Below are 14,394 nucleotides of genomic sequence, written 5' to 3' on the forward strand. Positions count from 1 at the left end.
CCTTTCTGTCCACACTGGACACTAAGGAAATATTAAGAGAATCTTTGGTTGGAAGCACGTCTCTTGCAGCAATAACTAGGCGGAACCATGGCCAAAAGCACAGAGCCTAGGGGAAGTAAACATCTCCAGCCTGAATGCTTATATTATGATGCTTGTGTGCCATAATTCCTGAAAGAACCCCATGCATATCTGGCCATCTAGAGGGTGGTCAAGATACAGGTCCAGGAGAAGGCAGCTGTGGCAGCAACACCTCCCAGATTTCACCCAGACACACCTGTGAGGATATCTGCAAGAACATCTGGGTGGGTAAAATCAAAATAGGACAATTTGGCTTTCTTTCTTCTGCTTGCAACCCTGTTATCATATACACTCAACCCAGAGACCCCAAGCATCCAGGTTCAACGATTATTTTTACTTTTTTATTTTCTCACAATAAACATGCTCCTTTTCCCCTATCCCAAAGGGATTATTTGCATTTTAACAGAAACCAAGGTAGTTGAGCCAAAAGAAACATATAATGTGGAATTTCAGGCATTAGCAAGTAGGTAGAGCGAGGAATGGAGGACATGAAGGTTTTCAAATAATTTACCATCTGGGCCAAGCAGCCCCAAATTTTTACCACCAAATAATCCCATTTTTTCCCTGTAAAAGATTTTTTGTTAGCAAAATACCTTTAAGATATAATTTTTTTATTATTCATTATTAATATAACAACTCCCATTTTTGAGAGCTTACTATGTAAGCAGCACTCTATTACATACTTTATATACCATAATTAAACGGGTTTTCATGAAAACCCTATGAAGTAATGATCATTCCTCCATTACAGATGAAAAAATGGAGGCCCATAAAGATGAAGTGATTTGCCAAAAATCATAAAGTTGGTAAATGGTGGAGTCAAATATACTCTGCTTCTCAGTAATTAACATAATTTCCTATTTACAGTCGACCCTCTGTATCCTCAGCTTCTACATCTGTGGATTCAACCAACTAGGGATCAAAAGGCCTATAACGAGTTGTCTCTGTACTGAATGTATACAGACTTTTTTTTCTTGTCATTATTCCATAAACAATACAATATAACAACTGTTTACATAGTGTTTACATTGTATTAGTTATCATGAGTAATCTAGAGATGATTGAAAGTACACAGGAGGATGTGCCCTGTGTTATATGCAAATACTACGCCATTTATATATAAGGGACTTGAGGATCCATGGAAGTTTGTATCTGCGGGGGTCCTGGAACCAATCCTCCAGACATACTGGGGGACAACTGAGTATATACATCAGAGATTGTTGAAACTCTTGCTTAGTCTGAAATAGAGCAGCTGGGGGAAGTTGATTTAATTTTTTCTCTAAAGCAATTTGATGGTATTATTTTGCATAAATATACAATTTTAATAGCTTTTTGAAATATTAAAAATTTTTTCAATTGCCATCTTTGCGGACCTGGGGGATACTAATCATAACAGTTGATGTCAGGGTGACTTTAGCTACAATTGGTACTAGGCCAATGTGACCTTTTGATCCTACCTACTCTGATTTTGTTTATACAGTACTTTAAAAATGATCTTCACACTTAAAACAACTTATAAATCTAATTAAATGGTACAATGCTAATGACTAGGAAAATAAAGATGAAAGAGATACAAACTTTTAATGTAAACTTGCAGAACAGCGTAATTGTTAAATGCCCAACCCTGGAGCCAGTCCACCTGGGTAGGTTCCCAAGTCTGCCACTTACTAGCATTGGAACTTTGGGTCAATTCCCTAACTTTATGTGCCTCATATTAAAATATGATTGTTATGAGGATTAAATGAGTTAATATTTGTATTAGAAGAATGCCTAGGACATAAGTGTTCAATAAGTACTTTTAAACTATTATTATTAATGAAGACAGAAATAAACAAAATGGTAGACATTTAGAATGCTGTACTCTAAAAGTTACAGTTGATTTGTCTGTTTGATGTTCAAAGACTGTCAGTATGCAAGATCTTTTCATGATAAAATTAGCATGCCTCATTTCATAATGCCTAAGGATTTCAGTAAGACTCAATATTTATTTCACAGTTTGTAGCCTCATTTCTGATTAAATTAATTTAAGGGTCTGGTTAGTACTTAAAGGGTACAACACACAAGTAAACGAGCTCATTCCCTACCCCAAATCCTGAAATATGAAGAACTTCAAGGATCAATGAGCTAAATGTTCCCCTTTGTTGGTCTGCATGCCCTGCCTTCATAAGTGGGTCACTTTGTTCTTGGAATTTTCTAAATATGGACTTCTTTCCTTCTCTTTCTGGCTTTTCCCCCCTTCCTTCCTCCTTTCTTTCTTTATTTCCTCTCTCTCTCCCTTCCCTCTTCCTTCTTTCCTTCATTCCTACTTACTTTCTTTCCTTCCCGACTTGCAAGGAGTAATAAAGAGAAAAAACTATTAAAGACAGTGTTATCTTACTATTTGTCTTAGTCAACTTAGGCTGCCATAACAAAATGCCATAGACTGGGTAGCTTAAATGACAGGAATTTATTTTCTCACAGTTCTGTAGGCTGAAAGTCTGAGATCAGGGTGCCAACTTGAGGGCCCCAGCCTCATGAGCTCACCTAATCCTAATTACCTTCCAAAGGCACCATTTCCAAATACCATCACATTGGGAGTTGGGGCTGCAACGTATGAATTTTGTAGGGACGTAAATATTCGGTCCATATCACCATTGTAAATACATTCTTTTAAAATTTTAAATTTCTTTCATACATAGTCCTTTCTCTAAATTTGGATGTTGTTTGTTTTCTTGCAAAATATGCCATAAGCCTGTCTATTTTATCTATACTCTTGAAGACCTATCTGTCAAATTTAGTTATAAATTATATTCTTCTCTTTCCCAGCATATTTCTGCTCATTATCTTTTCCTCCTCTTTTCCTTAAGGTCTGTATTGATATTCTTCTTGCAATGCCTTCACTTGAGAGATTTGTTACTTTATTTCTTTTCAAAATAAGATTACCTTCGGCTTATCATTGGCTGCATCTCTTGGAACAATCTGTCTGCCCCTTTTATGGCTTGTTTAACAAATCTCTTCCTGCCCTGAGGCCATAAAATATTCTCCTATATTTGCTTCTAAAAGTTTCATACATTTCAATATTTAACTTTAACCCACCAGGAATAGATTTTTGTAAATGGTATGAGGGAAGGATGTGATTTCATTCTTTTCTTAAAAAAGAAACAGTTGTCCCAGTATAATTTATTGAAAATTCCATCCTTTATCCACCAATGGTCAGTGCCACTTCTGTGAACTATCAAGTGTCCACAATTGTTCCGTTTGTTTTTGGATACTCTATTATGTTCCATTGGTAAATTTGTCCTTCTTTGTGCCAATACAACAAAGAATGAAGCTATACAGCTGTATAATTTTTGAGGTCTGGTAAGGCAACTCTACCTACCTTGTACTCATTTCTCAGGGTGTCTTCGCTCTTTTTTGTTCGTCTTGCCTCCATTTTTATTTTAAAATCACATTCCCAAGTTCCCCACATACCACACAAACCTTTGGGAATTTGCATTTGCATTAGGAAATTCCAAATTAGGAATTTGAAATTGCATTGGATCTACATTACTTTGGGAATAATTGATACTTTAAAAATATTGGGTCTTCCAAACCATGAACATGGTTTATTTTTCCGTTTATTTAAGTATTCTTTAACATTTTCATAGAGGTTTATAATTACGTCCACATGGATGTTTCTTACCTTTTGTCAAATTTATTCCTGGGTATCATTTAAAATAGTTTCTTTTTGTTCAAATTTCCAGCCATTTTTGCTGGAGTTTAAAATTTAAATTGATTCTGAATATTATTTTTTGTACGTGTTGATTTTGCTAAACTCTCATTAATTCTAAAGATTTATCTGTTCATTTCTTTGGCTTTTCGACATAGACATTCAGATCATCTGGAAATAATTATTAATTCTAATAATTGTTGTGTAATTTCTTTTGGGTTTTCTACAAAGGTAACTAAATCTCCTAGAGGTAATAAAAATATCAATTTCTTTCTTATCCTCAAAAGTTGAAATTCTCATGGTTGCTGATGGCAATGTAAAATGGTACAACTAGGCGAGTTGTATGGTTTTTGAATCATCTCAATAAAACTGCTTTAAAAATTGTACACTGAGGAAAGCAATTTCACAGTTTCTTTTAAAGTTAAATGCACACTTACCATATAACCTAGCGGTTCAACTCCAAAGTATTTATCCAAAAAATGAAAACGTATATTTCTACAGTGATTTGCACACAGAAATTCATAAAAGATTTATTTATAATAGCTAAAAATTAGAAACAATCCAAATGTCCCTCAACAGATGAATGGATGAATACATTGTGGTATATATGTACAATGGAATATTACTCAGCCTTAAAAACGAACAAACAACTGATGAAACAACTACATGGATGAATCTCAGAAAGATTGTGTTAAACAAAAGGAACCAGACATAAAAGAGTACACACAATTTGATTACATTTACTTTGAAAATCTAGAGAAGGCAACCTGAATATAGAGTGATAGAAAGCAGATTGGTGGTTACCTAAGGCAAGGGGTTAGGCAACAGGACTGATTTTTTTTAAAAAAAAGCACAGGGAATATTTTGGAGAAAATGTCCTATACCTTGATTGTGGTGGTATGCAAATGGGTGAACAAATTAGCCAACTATGCACTTAAAATTGATACATTTTATTGTATGTAAGTTATACTTCCTTAAAGTTTATTTTTAAATTTGATTGTTTTTCTGCTCTTGTTACACTAGCTAGAATCTTTAAAGCAAAGATTATGAAATATGTGACAGTGAACTTTGTATATATAAATATTTATCCTTGTTTTGACCCTTAGGCTAATTCTTTCAATATTTTGTCATTAAGGATGTAATTTACTGAGGTTGGTTGTAAGATATCCTCTACAAGGTTAAAATATTTTCCTTATTTGCTAATTTTTAAAAATCATAAGTGAATTTTTTCAGTTTTATCTATTTAGGTGATTATAGTGCTTTCTTCCTTAATCTCTTGATGTGATGAATTATATTAACTGATTTTCTAATATTAAACCAACCTTGATTTTCTGGAATAAACCCAATTTGTTTATGATATATTATTTTCATATACTGTTGGATTCAGTTTGCCAAAATTTTGTTTAAGATAGTTCTAATCTATGTTCCTAAGTGAGTATGGCTATTATATTCCTTTATTATTCTATCTTTGTCAGGTTTTGGCATTAAGTTATGATAGTACCACAAAATGAGTTGGAAATTACTCCCAATTTCCATTCTTTGGAAAATTTTGTGTGTCACTGAAATTATTGCTTTCCTTTAATCCTTGGTACAACTCGCTGATAAAATCATTTGGGCTTGGAGTTTTCTTCATGGGAAGATTTTTACTATTGATTCAATTTTTTAGTGTTTATAGAATATTCAGATTTTCTATGTCCACTTGAGTCAGTTTTGGCAAGTGACATTTTCCTAGGAATTTGTACATTTTATTTAAATTTGAAAATTTATTGATATGAAATTGTTTAGGGTATCCTCTTATTACCTTTGTAACATCTCCAGGATCTAGTTATATCCCCTTTTCCATTATTTAAAAAAAAATTTTATGCTTGGTGTCACCAGATATGTAAAGAATCAACTTTTGATTTTCTTATAGTATTTTGAAATTCTTTATACTTAATTTTCAAAATTTTGTGTTCTTTCCTAATTGTCTAAGAATTGCAGTCAGATAATTTAGTTTCAGTCTTTCATCTTTTGTATGCATTTAAGACAACTATATCTCTCTAAGTACATCTTTAGTTAAATCCACAAGAATTTTTTAGTCTCATCGCAAAAAAGAAATGTTAATTATGGGGTGTGATAGAGGTGTTAGCTAAAGTTGTGATGGTAACCATATTGCAATGTATAAATGTACCAAATCAACAGATCATACACCTTAAACTTACACTAAATTACATGTCAGTCATATTTCCATAAAAAAATCCACAAGATTTGATAAACAGTATTTTTCATTATATTTAAGTTGCAAACATTTTCTATTGTAATTTATTATTTGACTTCTCAATAATTTAGAAATACATAATTTGTTTCCAATCATGATGTTTCTTTAATTGCCAATTTATTATTGATTTCCCATTTAATCACACTGTAGTTAGAGAATGTTATTTGTATGACTAATCCTTTAAAATTTAAATTTTAAAAGTTTTTCCCAAACCAAAGGAAGGCTTAAAAACTATACTAGAAAGTTTTGTGACACCCCTGGTGACACCACTTCATACAGTACTTATTATAAGCATGGCAGGCACTATAAATAACTAAATGCTTTGTTTTTTTTTTTTTTGTGAGGAAGATCAGTACTGAGCTAACATCCATGCTAATCCTCCTCTTTTTGCTGAGGAAGACCAGCTCTGAGCTAACATCTATTGCCAATCCTCCTCCTTTTTATTCCCCAAAGCCCCAGTAGATAGTTGTATGTCATAATTGCACATTCTTCTAGTTGCTGTATGTGGGACGTGGCCTCAGCATGGCTGGAGAAGCGGTGCATCGGTAGGCGCCTGGGATCAGAACCCAGGCCACCAGTAGCAGAGTGCACGCACTTAACCGCTAAGCCACGGGACCGGCCCTAACTGAACTAATTTAACCTCAAATAAACCCTATGTCATAGGTTCTGCTATCCCTGTTTTATGGATGAAGTAATTTAGGCAGGAAGATAACAGACAAACTGTTGAGAGTCGTAAAGCTGACAGACAGCAAAGCCACAATCCCAAAACAGTTAACGTGACATCTAAGGCAATGCTCTTCATCACTAAGCTAATCCTATTAATAATATCCCAAAATTTCTAAAGCATCTTTTAAGAAGGGCTTTCCAAATGTTATTATACTTTCTTTTGTCCTTGTTAAAGCAGAGGATTAATAGTGAAAAGTGTAATTATCTTCTTTTACATGTGGGAAAATGGATGCCCAAAATCATTATAGCTATTTAGAGACAAAGTTAACCAGGGTTATTTCTTCTAAAACGACTCAATATTTCTCTTGGTTCTGTGTTCAGTGTGGGTAGAAGGTAGTTTATTTCAACAGAAATTGGGATAACAACTGACTTAGATGTTTATTCTCTTTTTGCCCTACAGATCCTAGGATCACCAAAGCAATGGCTGGGAAAAGGAACAGTACAATTACAAAATTCATTCTCTTGGGATTCTCTGAATTTCCAAAGCTCACCCTTGTCCTCTTTTTAATATTCCTAGGCATCTATCTCATGACAGTGTCCTGGAATGTGGGCCTCATCACTCTCATCAGGATGGACTCTCACCTGCACACACCTATGTACTTTTTCCTCAGTAACCTCTCTTTGCTGGACATCTGCTATGTTTCCACTATAGCTCCCAGGATGCTCTCAGACTTCTTCAAGAAGCAGAAATTCATCTCCTTTACGGGGTGCACCATGCAATACTTCTTCTCTAGCCTGGGTCTGACTGAGTGCTGTCTCCTGGCAACCATGGCTTATGATCGATACGCTGCCATTTGTAATCCTCTGCTCTACACAGCCATCATGTCCCCCAACCTCTGTATGCAGACGGTGGCAGGATCTTGTATAACTGGATTCTTTGGCTCATTGATACAACTGTGTGCTTTACTTCGGCTCCATTTCTGTGGGCCAAATGTCATCAACCATTTCTTCTGTGACCTGCCCCAACTGTTGATCCTATCCTGCTCTGACACCTCTTTCTTTCAAATCATGACGTTTGTGCTCACAGTGATCTTTGGGCTCACCTCTGTCCTGGTTATCATGATATCCTATGGTTACATTGTTGCCACCATTCTGAAGATCACTTCAGCTGAAGGTAGGTCCAAGGCCTTCAACACCTGTGCTTCTCACCTAACAGCAGTAACCCTCTTCTTTGGCTCAGGTATCTTTGTTTATATGTATCCTAACTCTGGTGATTCCCTGAGCCAAAATAAGTTGGCATCAGTCTTATACACTGTTATAATCCCCATGCTAAATCCATTGATCTACAGCCTGAGGAACAAGGAAATAAAAGATGCCCTAAACAGATGGAAGAAGAGAATATTTTCCTGGTGTTACTAATTATGGAATATATTTCAGATGTACAGTGTAGGAAAAATGTCAACTAAAACATTGACCCACAATTCTCCTAATTGTAGGCTGAATTACAACAGCTATATTCTTCTAATGTAAACCCACGACTGGCACAAGGGCAGGAAAATGCCTAAGAAGTATCTGGAAAATCAATATCTCCATCCTTCATCAAGTCTGACCTAAAACACCAATAGGCCAAGCAATCTACAAGTATTTTTGTAGCTAGTTGTGGTGGTGTGACCCTTCATCTTCAATATTCCATCCTACCCAACATGAACTACTTCAAGGACCAGAGATGTCAATAACGATCGAGGCTGCCAGGAGACCAGCAAGCCTTCTTATAGCATCTCATTTTAGGTAGGGCAGAGATTACTATTAGTACTGAGAGATCTTTTAAAAAAGTACTTCTTAACTAATTATATTAGTTCTCACATTGAATCTATTCTTTCACCTCTGGAAATTATGTATTAATGTCTTCATTTATGGATTTGTCCAAAGCAAAAATAACCATACCAGATCAAAGATTTGTTAACTTTACACAAAAAGAAATTTGTTATAATAGGAATGCTTAACATGTCCATCGTATTTAAGGTTTGGTTGACCAGTTAGCTCATTAGAGATCCCTAGACAATTCTTTGTCTGTTATTACTATCGAGTCACTTTTGTTCTTCCATCTTCGCAGTGTAACCAGAAAAGGGAATCAGAAACTGGCACTCTGCTGATGAGGTGACCTAGTGCCTGATTTTGGCACCTCCAACAATGTCTTCATGCAACTTTTCTTACTTTTTGTTTTTTAAGTAAAACAAGTCTCCATTAGGAAGTTGTTTTTCCAATAATTAACAGATGGGAAGTATATGGTAAAATTAGCTTAAGAAGTTGAACTTCTGGTTCATAAGAAAGTATAGATTTGGCTATTTCCCTCATAACCTCAGTTGGCATTGCTACAGGGATAGAGAAATACTGTAGAGTTGAGGCTGGAACATAAAGCACATTTCTGTTGTTTATTTTCTGATAAGATTCTGATTTCCATAATCTTAGGATAGAAATAAAAGGTATATTCAAGAGATTGTTCCTTATAAAAGGCATTGTGTACATTTTTCTCTTTGTATTCAAAAGGGAAAATTCAAAATCTCCATGAGTGTTCAAAGAACTATAGCTTTGAATGTCCTGCTTCTAAGACATATTCCTCAGGTAAAATCTAACTTAGAGCTTGGAGGTAAAAGAGAAAGGTTTTTGGACAACAGCTGAGTTGTAGTTTTGGAATGTGAGTTTTGTGAAGGGAAGGTGGATATGGGGCTGTAGACCTAGCCTTCATCTAATGTCTCTTTCAGCACTAGCGTCTGTTAGCGATCCCAACAGACCTCCCTCCGCTTCAGCCTAATGACCAAGGACATCAGGTGAAGACTGGACTAAAGTTGAGAAAGAGAAATAACTCCCTAAGTATCATATGTTTTGCTTGGTTGGATATTTAATATGTTTATGGTCAAAGATAAGATCCTCAAAGAGAAGTACTCCTTGGAATCAACATCATAGCCAGCAGAAATGCTTTATTACGTAACTTTCAAAATCTCCTCGATTATGGAAAACATAATCCTCAGAAAAGAGTGATATGGCCTTAAATCAAAGGGTCCTATTGCCACAGAAGACCTGAATCCCTTTTATTCTGATCTTTAAATCATCTATAAGTTTTTGGATGTATAAGACACATATCCCTGTGAGGAGTTTCTCATGAACAACGAATGTTGAGAGATTAATTATTCATACAGAGGCTCAGTAATTAGACTGACTTATAGACAGTACTGTGTGTTTCTCTTTTTGTAACTACACGGGATTGACATTTTTGTCTTGATGATCTTTTTAAAGAAACAAATGTACTTTATATGATTTTGTACTAAGGGAAACATGATCTGCATCTATTAATTCTACCATACAATATTTTCTGGGTTTCTAGGCTGCTGTAGGAATTTAGCACCGTGACTGAGAAGAGAAGTGCTCCAAGATATGGAGCAGTAAATCCTATGTTCTAAGAAGTTATATTTTCCTTGCTGTGTTAACAGAAGAGGGTGCGATTTGGTAGCTTCTAGGACTGTGAGCATAGGCCAAGTGCTCCTAATTCAGCACTGACTGCTGATTGGTTGTTCTGTTCATCACTATACATCTCAATTATTTTATTCTAAATTTGGAAAATAATCTCACATATACCTGTATCCTTTTTTTCATAAGTGCTCTACCACTTTATTTTTGGTGAATGAAAGTAGATGTCTGCAAGTGAAGAAAAAAGTGGGGTTTGTAAAAGGTTCTTAAGTTTCCTAAGTTGAGATACATCCAGGGGAGTGGATCAATGGATTGCTACACGTGTGCAAGAGCAGCTTCAGGAAGGTTAACATGACCTACCTGTCATTAGACCTGTTTTCATCTCAGGGCAAGACCACAGCATGTTCTGTAATTCCAGAATTTAAAAAATGGTTGAACAGCAAGTGGTATGTTTCAGAAAACTAAACATCAAAATAGAGACCCTGAGATCTTTCCTAGGAATTCAGAGAAAAAGTATAAACAGATGAATATGATGAATGAGATGATGAGGCATGAAGGATTGCTTCAGGAGATCCAATGTAATATAATAGGAAGTTCAAAAGGCAATAATTAAACAGATGGAGACGACAGGATTATTGAATTTTAAGAAAAGATAATTCTTTTGATCTGAAGAAAGAATATTGAAAACTTGCCTGTTTTAATCAAGTAATTTGTTCGTTAAAATTAATTCCAATCCAAATCCCTGCAGCATTTGGTGCAGGGTGGGGGTAATGGAAAGAACTTCGTAAAATGATACTAATGTTCAACTTATTAAAGAAATGTTGGCAATAACAAGAATATTTTGAAAAAATACTTAGTAAGTAGTGACTTGTCTCTACTCAAAAATTTATTTCAGGAAAAGATCCAGTTAGGTGAAAAGTAAAATTTTTAATAAAGGAATCTTCTATAGCAACACAAATTATTGATAAAAATATTGAATTTATAATTCTGATGTTAGTTAAATATTTCAGAATATAAAAATAAATTTGTATTTATTTCACAGCACATAAAATATAGCTGCCATATGGATTGAAGAATAATGACTAAAACACATTTAAATCACAAGTAAATACTAGAAAAAAAATATACGAGTAACATTGATGAATATATCTAAGAAAATACAAATGTGTGATTTATAAATGATAAAGAGTTTAAAAAGCTTAAAAATCAGTGAAAGAAATCACAAAGGAAAATAAGTTGGTACTCTAAAGACTTCAAATTTCTTTTCAACCAATGACACAAAATTCAAGGACGAGCAGCAATTTGAAGAAAATAAAGCAACAAATGATGATTTATAAAGGATTAATATTTTGATGGAGGTTTCATCCACTCTACTGAAAAGTAATCATATTATTACAAACCCCATAAAGAGCTGAATTACAAAAGAGAAAATGAGTCTAAACAAATATATGAAAAATGGTTCAAACTCGAAGTAATCAGATATATGCAAATCACAACAACTAAGTGTGCCACATTTCACCTATCAAATTAACAAAAGTAATTTAAAATATTGAATATAGTTTAATTATTCTGAAAGAGTCTTAGTCTAATATTCCATTTTTAGGCCTAGAGATCCCTAAAACTCACCATAAGAGGTAAAATTGACAATTGTGATTATTAAGTGAATTTTATCTTTGTGCTCATTTTTCAGATGATCTATTTCATCTCTTGTAACAAAATGACTGTGTGATATTTAAGAAATCTCTCTGTCAAAAAAACCATGATAGTAGAAATAAAGATGTCCACCATGGAGAATACCTGCTTACCTTCCAGGATAATAAAGATGTCTCTCTGGAGAGGAGGAAGGGCAGGCTGCCAGCCGCCCTTTGTAAGATTTAGGTGTCTTAAGGTCAGTGTTCCTCAGCTGTGACACAGACTCACAGTGTGTGTGTGATCTTCCTGCGTCTGCCTCCACATTGCCCTCACGGGACGTGAGAGACTAGAGGAATTGTTGCAAACATAAAGTTCACGCTGCCTCCTTTCCAAATCCATTTGGGCTCATTGTCTTCTTACCAGCCAAAGCTATTAAGTGTGAAAAGCCAGCCACACAGCTGCCGCCACACTGTTGTTTAGAAACTGCTTGATGGTTTGACACCAGATAAACATCAACCTGTCAGAATGAAAGACATCAATAAACTCCCAGTATGGCCATGCAGTGCATACTGATGAAATGCCAACCCTGATTGTTAGCAATAATGATAATCAATAATGCTCCTTGAGCCTTTACTAAGTGCCAGGCACTGTTCGTGTGCTTTATATGTACTTACTCATTTAATCCTTACGATCCCGTGAGAGACGTGTTATTGTTGTGTACTCATTTTTAACATGAAAAAACTGGGACAAAAAGGTTTAAGTAACTGTCCCAATGTTTAATAGCTCATGAGAAGTACAGATAAGGTAGAAACCTGGGCAGTTTGACCAAGATTAACCATTCACTACAATGTGAGTTTCATGTTTGCATCCTTCTGTCTGGTGGCAGGATGATATTTACCAGTGTATTTTTACCCCTTTGTGCTTCATTGAATTTCTTTGTTGGAATCTTGAAAGTCTTTTCCCCAAGCTGGGAAGTTAGACGTTAGTCACTCATATAAGGGGAAAAGCTGCCACAGCAGAACTAGCGAATAAATGGTGAAAATTCTTGTTTTTTAAATTCAAAAGCTTTGGTTCAAGTGTAAGACCAGAAAGATTCAGAAGGTGACAAACTTAATAAAACGAAATAAGAGGTCCTCCTCACTGGTGAGGAGGGGAAGCCAAGTGATGAGTGAGAATCAGGAAAGTTTGGATGCGTTAGTTTGGGGTCTTATCCCTGATTATTTGGGGTTAAGTTCAGCTTCTAGAAAGATATAGAAGCTCTTTGAAGAATCCAAAGGAGAAGGCACTCATGGGTGCTCCTTCACTGGAGCATGGGAAAGCAACACAGGTCCTAGAGTTCTCCTATTTACCACACAAATATAAGGTGGCAGCCTAGAGTATAAGGAGCAGAAAGAAAAGCCCAGGCTGAAAAAGGTCTTTAAAAAGTCACCCTGAGTTTTCTATGGCTGCAGAGAGGCATGGAAGAGGATCATAAAGTTTCTCGTGCACCCCAAGAGGGGTGGGAAAGTGTTGGAGAACCAAAAGAGCCAGATGGTCAGGAGGAGGAAAATGCAGAACATGGGGACCAATGACCAGACCATCAGAACCACATACCGCTCAAAGAGACCATCTAACTTGTGGCCAACCTGTAATTGCCACATTTAAGCTTTCCAGTGACCATTGTGGCAGGAGGTTAACAAAGCAGTGCCAGACTCTATTACCCAGTCCAAATTTAGAAATCGGGATTTAATAGCTTCTTTGAGCTTGCCTATGTGTCTAATTCGTTGCTATTTATTCAGTCTTTCCAAGTAGGAGACAGAGCCTGGCATGAAGTCCCTCTGGACATAGTTTCACAGTATCCTCCTTTTCTTTTGACCAGATTCCTATCTTATCAGTGCAGAAAATCTGGAGGTTTGTGAGAATAAAACACACATCCATCTCAGATTTTTGGGATGCTGACGATGGCAGGATTTAAAATTTATGAGATTTAGGCCCTTATAGTCTCTCCTCAGTCCAGTACCTTAGGAGTGCGCTCCCTAAAGAGAGGCTTTCTGACCACTTTGTTCATCCCAGCGGCACTAAATAGCACTTCTCCTCTGTGAATAAGGCGCAAAGTCCCCACAGACCCTTAGGGAATGAATAAGTGGGAGATAAGTCTTGAGCTCCCCTAGAGAGTCAACAATATTATTAATAGTTATTTCTGAGTGGCAAGATTATGGGTGATTGCTTTTTATTATATTGTTCTGTATTCTTCAAACTTCCCATGTATTCACTGTAAATTAAATTTTAAAGAATCAAGGACAGAGAAGAGCCTAGTGAAGTAGGGTAGAGTGAAGATGGTAAAACACACACCTGAAGTCCTGTCTACTCTCCAACTGTTGTGCTGTTATGGCTTCCTTACTCAGGCTGTTCAGATTCCTTTTGGCCATTCAAAAGTTACTAAGAACATCTCCTGAACATCTCTTATAAAATCACCAGTGAGATTTATATCTGGAGTTGATGTCAATAACCACTGACGTATAGCTGGGTGAGGAAATGTCTCCAAACCATGCGATGCAGGGAACACAAACACTCATTCCATGAGTGAATGTGCCTTGTGATTGTAGTAATAGAGACACTCTCTTGCTTA

The 14,394-nt window shown here is 35.8% G+C and overlaps 1 protein-coding gene across 1 annotated transcript; it reads left to right on the forward strand.

Moving 5' to 3' along the window:
* The first annotated feature begins 7,169 nt into the window (after positions 1-7,169).
* On the forward strand, positions 7,170-8,108 carry LOC131395551 (olfactory receptor 5AN6-like). Its single transcript, XM_058527411.1, has one exon. The coding sequence runs from the start codon at positions 7,170-7,172 to the stop codon at positions 8,106-8,108; it is 939 nt and encodes a 312-aa protein (XP_058383394.1).
* The last annotated feature ends 6,286 nt before the right edge of the window (positions 8,109-14,394 follow it).

The sequence above is a fragment of the Diceros bicornis genome, chromosome 31 (assembly GCF_020826845.1).
Source record: "Diceros bicornis minor isolate mBicDic1 chromosome 31, mDicBic1.mat.cur, whole genome shotgun sequence".
In the NCBI taxonomy this organism is placed as follows: Eukaryota; Metazoa; Chordata; class Mammalia; order Perissodactyla; family Rhinocerotidae; genus Diceros; species Diceros bicornis.

Excerpts from the sequence above, each read along its gene's own strand:
- LOC131395551 (XM_058527411.1), top strand. The coding sequence starts at position 7,170 with ATGGCTGGGAAAAGGAACAGTACAATTACAAAATTCATTCTCTTGGGA.